General features: G+C 47.5%; 1 protein-coding gene across 1 annotated transcript; it reads right to left on the reverse strand.

The window, feature by feature from the left end:
• Positions 1-2,510: 2,510 nt before the first annotated feature.
• On the reverse strand, positions 2,511-10,049 carry LOC104983931 (pregnancy-associated glycoprotein 2-like). Its single transcript, XM_010833474.1, has 8 exons — positions 9,909-10,049; positions 8,975-9,092; positions 8,757-8,875; positions 7,362-7,561; positions 6,379-6,495; positions 4,346-4,490; positions 4,160-4,258; positions 2,511-2,663 (listed from the first exon to the last, which is right to left on the reverse strand). Exons 1-8 carry the CDS (start codon positions 10,047-10,049, stop codon positions 2,511-2,513), a joined length of 1,092 nt encoding a protein of 363 aa, XP_010831776.1.
• Between the last annotated feature and the right edge of the window lie 1,020 nt (positions 10,050-11,069).

The raw sequence follows: 11,069 nt of genomic DNA on the forward strand, positions 1-11,069 counted from the left end.
GTAAGCCTTTTAGAACTAACACCCAAAAAAGATGTCCTTTTCATTATAGGGGACTGGAATTCAAAAGTAGGAAGTCAAGAAACACCTGGAGTAACAGGCAAATTTGGCCTTGGAATATGCAATGAAGCAGGGCAAAGACTAATAGAGTTTTACCAAGAAAATGCACTGGTCATAACAAACACCCTCTTCCAACAACACAAGAGAAGACTCTATACAAGGACATCACCAGATGGTCAGCACCAAAATCAGATTGATTATATTCTTTGCAGCCAAAGATGGAGAAGCTGTATACAGTCAGCAAAAAACAAGACCAGGAGCTGACTGTGGCTCAGACCATGAACTCCTTATTGCCAAATTCAGACTTAAATTGAAGAAAGTAGGGAAAACCACTAGACCATTCAGGTATGACCTAAATCAACTCCCTTATGATTATACAGTGGAAGTGAGAAATAGATTTAAGGGCCTAGATCTGATAGACAGAGTGCCTGATGAGATAGCATATGTAGTCAAGCAAAGAATTACTCTTACTCTTATTGGTGTTTTCTCACCAACAGAAACATTATGGTTCTATGAAGACCATTGGGAAAATAAGTTTGAGATAATGTTCAGTTGAGTCTCCACTTAGCCCACTTCAAGATATTTTTTTTTAATATTTTGCATTTCATAAACATTCTATACATCACTGATGCATTAATATATTATTAATTTGTTCCACAATAACAGTTTATCAAGCCTGTTGTAATTCTTTTTCATTGCAGCTCTGATGAAGAAATTTAGACACACATCACTTCCGATATTTACTGTTGAAAAAAAGAAACAGTTACTTCTACTGTCACCTTGCCCCCTATATCAACTCTGCAATGGGTCCTCTTCCAGTCTCCTGAAACTGCTTATAATCCAGTGCCATCCCAAAGGGGCCAGGCACACGTAACCACACCCATGTTGCTGATTTGCACATGGATGGTAACTGCAGGGTGTAGAGATATGTTTCAGTGTGGGGTGGCAAGAGTGAAGTCAGTTCCCCTCCAACAGGCCTATGCCAGCCTTTCCTCGTCTCCCTAAAGAGGAAATCCCTCACTCCTTTGGCCTCCCACCAACATCTCTGTTGGTTTCTCCACCTGGGCCTGTCCTTTGGGGGTGGTCTCTTTATTGATCTCCATGACTTGGTGGTGGGTTCCTAAATCAGCCCTCTGTCTTGTGGGTCCACCACAGCACCTGGCATATAGTAAGTGCCCAGTAAATTTGTACTGAATGAATAGATGAGGAAGGAAAGAAAGAGACATTTCTTTTGCTGATGTATGTCTTGCCTGAGTAAAGGCCCATAGTCTGCATTGTGTTGGGCTGTGTTTCCCCCTGATTCATTCATTCTTGCTCCTTTTCTCCTCTGGGCCTGCGTTCACCTCTGATTCTTGCTATACCCAGCCTAGACCTCTGTCTAGGGTCTCCAGGTAAGAACCTGTGATGCTTCCACTCCCAAAGTGCCAAACCATGGCAGCTCAAACCAAATGGTTTATACCTCTGCCCCTGGAGGAAGCCCAGAAAGGATGAAGGCTCTCTGTACCCTGGATCACCCGTTATATGAGTGGCATCCTCCCCAGAAGCATTGGAAAGGGTGCTATATGCCAGGTGCTGTGGTAGGCCCACAGGATAGAGGGCTGATTTAGGAACCCACTACCAAGTCACGGAGATCAATAAAGAGACCACCCCCAAAGAGGGAAGGGAAGGGGCGTGCTGGTCCCTGGAAGAGGGGGATGGCTCAGGAGTCCACATGGGCCTGCCACATGGGAAATGGAGCTGGAAAGGACACAGTGGACATGGGTGGAAGAGAGCTGACAGCTGGGATGGGGGAGAAATGGGAAGCATCTCAGTGCGAAACTCTTCAATCAGAGCCCCCCGAGAGCAGAAGGCCACTGCCAATATGCCTCTGAGTTGGAAGGAAGAGAATCTATTTTTATTACCCTTTAACATCCCTCTGAATGAGGAGGTGGTGGAGTTGGTGGGGTAGTCATAAACTCTCCCATGGTCTAGAACATCCCCCAGCCACTACATTTGTTGACATTTCTCTCTGATTTCAACGTCATGATTCTGGAGTAAACTGGAAATCACATTGCCTGTGGGGGCAGGGCCAAATGACAGTATAAAGCCAATCACAAGACCCTATGCCCTCAGCAGGATGGTTGGTCCAGGGCTGGACACAAGATCTGAGGTAGACCAATCAGAGACCTCCAAGGTAAACTAATGTTTTCTAAACTTCTTTCCTTCCTGGTTAAATGCCCTAGAGATATAAAACCCTGGGACAAGATCCAGCCTGGTTATGACGCACCTCCCAGACCCAAAGAGAGGTACCCATTCATATCAACACCACTGAGATAAAATCCTTTATTCTTTACTGAGAATAGGGTTTTGCAGAGCAACAAACAGTTCCTCAGCATTCCTGGGAAGGAGTGCCCTACATGTGAGTGAGTGTGTGCTTGGAGTGGGCCTGATTGATTTCTGTAGCAGCCCAGCATTTACACTGCGGGAGCCAGGCCAATTCTGTGGTTTCCTCGATCAAAAACTGAGAAATACCGCCTCAGGAAGGCATCACCCAGTATCCAGGTCTCTGATTTGGTCACTTTCTCTGTGCCTCCTAGAAAAGCGCTGAAGCAGAGGTTGCAAGTACTCTGAGGGAGAAAGAAATGCACACCAGTCAGCTTGAGCCCTTACATGCCACCCCCCTCAATACGCAGAGCTGGTAGGTTCTCCGTTTTATTTCCCTCCTTGGTAAGAAACAAGTGGCACTCTCCACAGCTGCAGAAAAGGGCATACATCCAAGACTAAGAAGGGTCAATACCTGTGATTTTCCTGAGGGAAGGGAGTGGAAGAGGGGAGGATTGGGAGTATGGGATTTTCAGATGCAAACTGATAAAGTGAGGATGGATAAACAATAAAGCCCTACTGTATAGCACAGGGAACTGTATTCAGTATCTCATAATAAATTGTCATGGGAAAGAATAGGAAAAGTGTATATATACACACATATATGTGTATGTGTGTGTGAAACTGAGTCATTTCTCTGTATGGCAAAAACTAACGTATCATTGCAAATCAACTATACTTCATTAAAAATTTTTTTAAAAGAACAAGAATGGTCTGTGGTTCCCCTTACACTGCTGTTTTCCTTCTGTCTTCTTTCCTTCTGACACTGGCTAGATGTTTTCTCTGCACAGAGCGCCTTTTCTTCTCCCCTTTCCCCACAACCCTTTTCTTTTAAGACTGTGCTCAGGCCCTCTAGGAAGCCTTCCTGAGCCCACAATCACTATCCTTAGCCACTCCAGGCTGGGTCGGGTGACTTGCCCTGGTGTCCCCCTAGTCTCTAGGCTTCATCACCCCTAATCTGTCCCTGTCCCACCTTTGCACAGCCCCTAGGGGTGCCATGTGCATGGAATCCAGTATAGAGTTGTCTCAACACAAGCAGGCTTCCTCATTCCTCCCTGAGGCTGATGGTTTAGAATTACTGCAATTTCCTCTCTTCCTCAAAGCCTTCTTTGAGCCCATCAGCCTGCTCTGAACTCCCACAGGGAGCTGATGTGAAGCCTCCACCCTGTACCAGGGCTGAGCAGTCACTGTGCACCCTTTATTCACCTTAGTATCCATCCTTCCCACAGAGGGGTCAGTACCCCAACTCACAGAGGAGGCCTTGGGGCTTAGCAAGGGGAAGTTGCAGCCAAGGATTAAGGCAATCATATAATTTATCACCCCAATCTGGACACTTTCGAGATAGGAAGGGAGACTGCTAAACACTATGGTGGGACAGCACACTGGGACTGCCCTCAGCCAACCCACCTTGTCACACGGTCTATTTCAGGGGTTCCTAGAGCTGACTTTCCATGTTTCTGCATCTGAGCTCTCTGGTTGAACTGAAGGTCTGTGAGGCCAGAGACCCTTAGTGTTCTCCTCTCCTGTAACTCCCACCATGCCAGCTAGGTCTCTACATTTATTTCAGAAGGAGGGAGTGCCAGACTGCCCTTTACTCTCACGTGGTTGGTTTTGAGGGAGGCATTGGCCCAACCACAGGGCTCAGCAGCATCTGTAATGGTGCAACTGTCCTCTCGGCAGCAGCCCAAGGGTTCCTGCAAGTCCCAGATTTGAGAACTGGCCCCCAGGGTTGGCCCCTCACCGTCACGATGTAGTCTTCAGGGTGCATTGGGTAGTCAATGCCATTGATGGTGAAGATGATAGGAGGGATTGTAGTATGGACATGACATGAAATCAAGTACTGTAAGAGAAAGAGGGAGAGGGGTCAGCCCAGAAAATCCCTGTTGTATGGGCAGCCCTGGAGTGAACCTGTGGCATGATCCTTCACCTGGCAACCGTGGTAAGGCCTGGCGCGGACGAGTCTCTGAATGTTGGTGATCAGTCTTGTCGGGCCATGCACGAATGCGGTCCCGGTGTCCAGAATGGCCTGACATCTACTGGAACAACCAATCACTTTCCCATTCACGGAGATGCTGGGAGGCAGTGGAACAAAGCAGGCACCAGGGTCACTCTGAAGCCTCCCCCAGGAATGCCTCCTCTTTGACTATCTCCAGAACAGTCCTTCAGCTCTTGCCCTGACTCTGTTTCCCTTTGCTCTGCTCACATCACCTTCTTTGACTTCCTTTCAGTTCTTGGATGCACAGGCTCTTCCTACCTCAGGTCGTGGGCTTGTGCTGGTGCCCTTCCTAGAAGATCCCCATCACCTCTGTATAGCTCATTTGTCCTCATCTTCCAGGTTCCACCTTAACTCTCCCATTCTGAAGGAAGTCTTCGCTCTGAACTAGATCAGGCTCTGGTCTTGCTCAGTCTCCGTGGACTCTTCCTCATGTCTAGCATGTACCAAAGTGGTAAATCACTATATATGTAAGTTGTTTCATGTATGTTTGCCGTACTAGATGTAGGTCAAATTGTATCCTCAGTGCCTCCCTCAAGAACCTGGCATTTGTGGAATAAATGAATGAAAAATTTCAACTGGATACAGAGACCTGTATCTGGCCAATAATGGGTCAACTCACACATTGAAGATAGAGGTTCCCCCGGGTAGCAGATGCTCAGATTGTTGGTGGGGGAGACCAGACTGTCCTGGGAGTGAGTGTCTCCAGCACCACCCCTTACCCAAATCAGACACTGAGGGCCCTGTCAGGCAATGCCTGAGTTAGCTCAGGGGACCTCCAAAGGGTACCCAAGCTTTTTTCTGAGGATATCACCCAGAGTCCCATCATTATTGCCACTTGTTCTCATGCCTCTCCTGGATCCCAGCTTCCTTATTCTCTCAGCCCCTGCCCCACTGTGTGCCCAGGGTTGGAGGTGGGTAGGTGGTTTGTTTCTTTCTGTGAGTTGCTTTTAGGTCTCAAGAATGCAGACAAGGACTTCCCTAACCACTAATTCTAGTGGTTAGGAATTGCCCTTCCAAAGCAGGGGACATGGGTTGTTGGGGAACTAAGATCTCATATACCACCAGGCAACTAAGCTCAAATAGCCCAAAAAGAGCCTGTGTGCTGCAACTGCTGAGCCCAAGGCCTGCAAACAGCAAGCTCAGGCACTTTAGAGCCAGCAGTCCACAACAGCTGAAGCCCTCACACTGCAACTAGGGAAGCCTCCATACGCCACAGCTAGAGAAAGCCTGTGCTCTGGAAAATGCAGCCAAAATAAAAGACACAAGGGAGCCAACCTCCCTTGTGGAGGGCAGCCAACCTCTCTCCACAGCTAGGTAGCTTCTCCCTAAAGAGACTAGTTTTCCCAGGTTTGTCCAGGACTTTGTTTCTGAAAATGAAAATGAAAGTGAAAGTTGCTCAGTCGTGTCCAACTCTTTGCGACCCTATGGACTGTATAGTCCATGGCTAAACCGGCAATTTTGTGTACTGAGAATCCCCTTGGTCTCAGATAGCTACCGGCATCTTATCACAACCCTGTTCAGGCTGGTGAAATTCTCCTTCATCCTCTGTTCACTGCACATTAGGGTCCTCAAACCATGCTCCCTACCTCACAACATGGTAGGTACACCCCTCCCAGGGCTACACACATCTACCTGGACCCTGTTCAGGACCCTGGTCAGAGCCCTGGTCAGGAGGCCTGGGGCAATTATGGGTGGTGTGTGTATCTGTATTTCTGTGTCTGCTCATGTGCATCTGAATGTGTCTGTGTTTCTGTGTGTGTGTATCCGTGTGCCTGTGCATGTTTATATGTGTGCCTATATGTGTGTTACTGTGTGTGTCAGTGTGGGTCTATATGTGTGTCTCTGTGGGTGGAGAATAACTGTGTGTGACTAAGTGTCTGTGAGTGCATTTGTGTGTGTCTGCCTGAGTCTGTGTGTACATGTGGTAACATCACTTGGGGTGGCCCTTAGAGAGAGAGGCTTACCGATCCACAGTTATCTGCCAGTAGAGAGATTTGGACACTGGTACCCAGTTGAGTTCTCCTTTGTAATAGGAATGGTCCACCCCACCAAGCATCACCACGCTGCCATTCTTCTCCTTACTGGAGAAAGAAGGGGGAGTGTCATTGGAGAAGAGTAATGCCAGGCAATGACTGGCATTATCCACACAATGACTGTGCTTATCCACACATCAGAGGCGCTGCTACTGTCCCCATTTTACAGATGCAAAAATTGAGACATGTAGGGACTGAGAACCTGACTAAGGTTGGTCATGGGCTAATCAGAGGCACAGAAGTGGTTAGAAGCTGGGCAGCTTGGCCAGGCTTTGACCACCCAGCCTTCTGAAGAGAGCCTGGTCCCCTCTAGTGCCATGGGTGCTCAAAGATACCATCAGAAGACTCCCTGCAGGAGGGATCTAGCTTACCCTTGTCTAAACTATCATTCTTCAAAAGAGCTCAGGCCAGGGGGTGCTAAAGGTGTGGGTTCAGGCTCACCCAGGGTTGGATTCACTGGCCTGTGACCTGTGCCATCCATGGGGCCCACACTCACAGATCCCACATTTTCGTTTTTCACTGGTTCCTGCAAATTGTAACTAGCCCTGGGTTCCCGGTGAAATGTTATGAGTGGGGAAACATTCCTGCCATCCCTCTCCTTTTTCCACATCAAATCTATCAGCAAATCCTGTTGCCTTTTTCTCCAACCCATTTCCTGACACCTTCGGTTGCTCTCCCTCTTCCCTCCATCTCCCTGGACCAAGCTGCTGCCCTTGAGCCAATGAGCACGGCTCTGTTCCAATAAAACTTTATTTACAAAAAACCAGTGTTGGGGATAGGTGGGGCCCTAAGGACATAGTTCTCCTGGGCCAGACTATCAGGAAACCTCTGAATCAGGTGGTCTATAATTGTTTATGCAACTGCAAGTATCTTAAAACTAATCTAAAGAGAGGGCTTGTCCAGCTAAGACTTACTTGTTCAAGTAGAAGGCAAACACGGGCTCAGAAATGACTTTTTGTAGCATCAGGCTGTCAAAGACAGGGATGATCCTGGAGGTGGCGAGGCTGGGGTAGCCCAAACCCAGGACTCCCTCAAAAGGTACAAATGGCAGGATCTTGCTAATCTGCCTGTAGGTCAGGGCAAAAGTCTGGTTCATGATGACAAGGTCCCCGATCTGTGAGAGAGGAGAGTGTTCCCACATAAAGTATTGTGAAGTGGGGCTGGGGAGGAGATACCATTAGCACTGCAGAGAAGAACTGAGGCCTGGCTGTGTCTTGAGTTGATCTCAGATAGTTAGACCAATCTGGGACAGGAACTTGGTTTCCATTGGTGTGGGGATGTGGATTTTAACACCACCTGCTTGTCCTGCAAACACCATCTGAGTGAGTCAAATTGGCCTCATGCCTTCTGTACAGGTTGGGTAACCAAGACTCAGGACAAGACCAAATGGTTCCCACCTGAGGAAAAAGTGGGTAGAGAGCAGGGTAGTCTTCTCTTTGGCATCACTGTGATCTGATAACAGAAGTGGACTGAATTCATTGCAATGCATCATGGATTCTGCATCTGCCCAGGAAGATGTAAGCCCATTATACAAGGTCACTGGCTAGGTTCTTATGAAAACTCTGCTTGGAAAACAGGCTTTGGGGGATGTGGGTGTATGTGTATGTGTGTAAGTGAGAGAGAGCAAGCTAGAGAAGGAAAATACTCAGGGACTTTGGTGGAAGTGGGCCATAGTTTTTATTTGACTCTCAGAGGCCCCCTAGAGTGAGAACCCTAACAGGCTCCTCCAATATGTGTGCCCACCTGCTTTCTCTGCCTGGATACCTGAAGCCCTCGGCTGCCCGTAGGGGCTCCAGATCAGTTTTATCCTCTCCCCAAATATCCAACACATGCTTGAATCCTGACTGACCAGCCCAGCTCCACCACCTACCACATGTGTGAACTTTGCAAGGCCCTTGCTTTCTGCACCTCAGTTCCCCTACCTGTATCATGAAAATAATACAAGTACCTGCTGCATGGTGTTGTTGCAGGGTTAAATAACTATTACCATGAAAGTGCCTGGCACATTCTGAGAAGATAAACGTGATGATCTTCCCCCATCTCTCCCTGCTCCCAGCAAAATAAACCTTGAGCTTCTCAAGGGCAAATGAGCTGCAAGGCCACACCCCAAGCCGCTCTCTGGGTTAGCCACTCTGAGAGATTCTGTTAGCAAGGATGCTCTCTCCCTAGGGACAGGGTTATTTGGGATGGGCCTCAAATATCTAAGGGACTTTGGGGAGGATGGGTCCTGTCATCTAGCCCTGCATCTGTTTTATAAGCAGCAGTTGCTCCCAGGGCTGGTCCTGACTCTGCTTCTGTTTCCACTTTACCCGAACAATGTCACGGCCAAAAAACCCAGTGATGTCCCCAAGCTCATTGCAAAAGTGCATGTGACGGTCTGTCATCTGGAAGGTGGTAGACCCACGAGGGTTGAAGAGTCTGTGTTTACCTGCAGACACAAAAGATGAGGGTCTGTCATGTGCCAAGAACCAAGAAGGAAGTGAAAGGGGGAATACAAGATGGGCAAGGGGAGGGAAATGGTACTCACTACAGCCTGGATCGTGGCAGAAGACAGAGGACACCCAGAGGTCAGAGGAGCCGGTGTCAAAGAGGACGCTGAACTGTTTAGGGGGTGTTCCAATGCTGATGTTTCCAAAGTAGAACATCTACAGGGACCAAGCAGGGAAGGTTAGGGCAGGCCTGGCTGCAGTGTCCACCCCCGATTCTCAGACACTCCTACCCTCTGGGTGTTCCTTGTCTCCTGACATCATGTTATCATGTTCCAAACACCCCACATCACAGCCTCTGCTCAGACTGGAGCCTTCACTTTAGAAGCTCTCCAGTCTCCTCGTTGTATCCAGTATGAACACCTCCTTCTCCAGATGACCCTCCTAGGTCACCCCAGACCACTCACTCTAATCTCAGACCATGTCCAATCAACAGCATGCAGGTGACCCTTTCATTTGATGTGTGTTTACTCTTTGCCTCTATCTTGCTCATTCTTGAAGATGATACCTCTTTTTCAAATCAGTAACAGTAACTATAGTGTTAGATTTTTATGGCATCACATGCCACGGTGGCTCAGTAACTTTTACCGCTGTCCTTCTTGGATCCATGGAAGCTGAACATCCTCTTCCTAGGGTTTCACACTTGATTGACCTTCTGATCAGCCATGATTGAGCCTTCATCTGTAACTCAATGGCTCACTTCATTCAGAAAGAAAAATCTACTTAAACTAATATCTTTAGCACAGAACTGGGGGTTTAATGGTCACCTGGTCATTGCTGGGCCCAGTCACCACAGACCAAGAGTTGAGGATGAGAATCCCTTCTCCTCTGGGAGTGGGGTCCCTGTTCCCACAGTGTTTCTGCCTCCTGCAGGAGCCCCAACCCCAACATCCTACCTGGTACCTCCAGATGAGCCCCAGTGCTAGGCCAGAGCACCAGGGGTGCTGGGGAGCACCATTCTCCCAATATACTCACATCCTTTAAGTTCCTCAGGGGATGTGTAGAGAATTTCTGGTCATTAGCAGAATTCTGGGACAGGCTGTAAGCGTGTTCTTCCAGGAAACTGTTCATCAAGTTTTTTCCCTTGAGAGTTTTTTGCATGGTGCTCATCTTCATTAGCGGGATTCTTTCACAGAGCAATGAGGAAGAGAAAACAAAGAGGAGGCCGCAGTCAGATGTCCATGTTAGAGTATAACTGTCATACCTGGCATTGTAATGACACTGTGTATTTTCCAAGCATTTTTGTGAGTGTCGTGTTATTATCAAGATGCCATGGAAATACCATTGCAAAGACCTAGGTCTGAATACAGGTTCTGTCATGTAATCTTGGGTAAGGCATATGACCAGTAGAAGTCTCAGTTTCCTCATTGGTAAAAAGGTAGAATGTAATAATCCACACCCCCCATATAGAATGTTTTGTGTACTAACTGAAATTATATGATAGATATATCCATTATATAGATGGATATAATGTACTTGATATATAGGGTGTCTCAACAGTGACAGTCATTAGCATTGTTGTGGCCATCCCAGTGTATCTTTCTCAAAAAAATCTCTTGAGAGGGAGGCAGAAGAGGGATCATTATCCTCTTTTCACAGGCTAGAAATCTTAAATGCAGGGAGTTTGTGACTTGACTGTGATCACACTGCTTCTTGGAAGTAAAACAGCTTAGAAATAATCTTGCTGATCTTCCTTCCTCCAGGGTTCAAGCAGAAGAGTGGGTTGAGAGAAGATGCCAGGAGATGGAGAACAAATTAAGGAAGTTAAGAGGCTAGAGAAGGAAGGAAGAATCAAAATAGAAAAGAATAAAAGAAAAGAAAAAAACGCAGAGTTCTGCATGCACAGAGACATCCAAAGAGATGGAGAGATAAAAAAGAAAGATGCGGTGATGAAGAAACAGACACATATATGCACAAGTAGAGAGAAAGCAGAGAGAAGACTGAGAAGCAAATGCACGAGAAATGCTATTACGCAGGACCACACCTACAGTTGCACAGGTTGTCCACTGAACAATTCCAAGGAGTGCCATTTTCATCTAGGTCATGATGTGACTGAACCCCCCTAGTTGTTAAACCCTGAAGGCTTACCCTAAAACCCTTGCGCCCCACGGTGCCCATGGCAAGGTACTCATCAAT

The sequence above is a fragment of the Bison bison genome, unplaced genomic scaffold, assembly GCF_000754665.1.
Source record: "Bison bison bison isolate TAMUID 2011002044 unplaced genomic scaffold, Bison_UMD1.0 scf7180017863691, whole genome shotgun sequence".
NCBI lineage: Eukaryota > Metazoa > Chordata > Mammalia > Artiodactyla > Bovidae > Bison > Bison bison.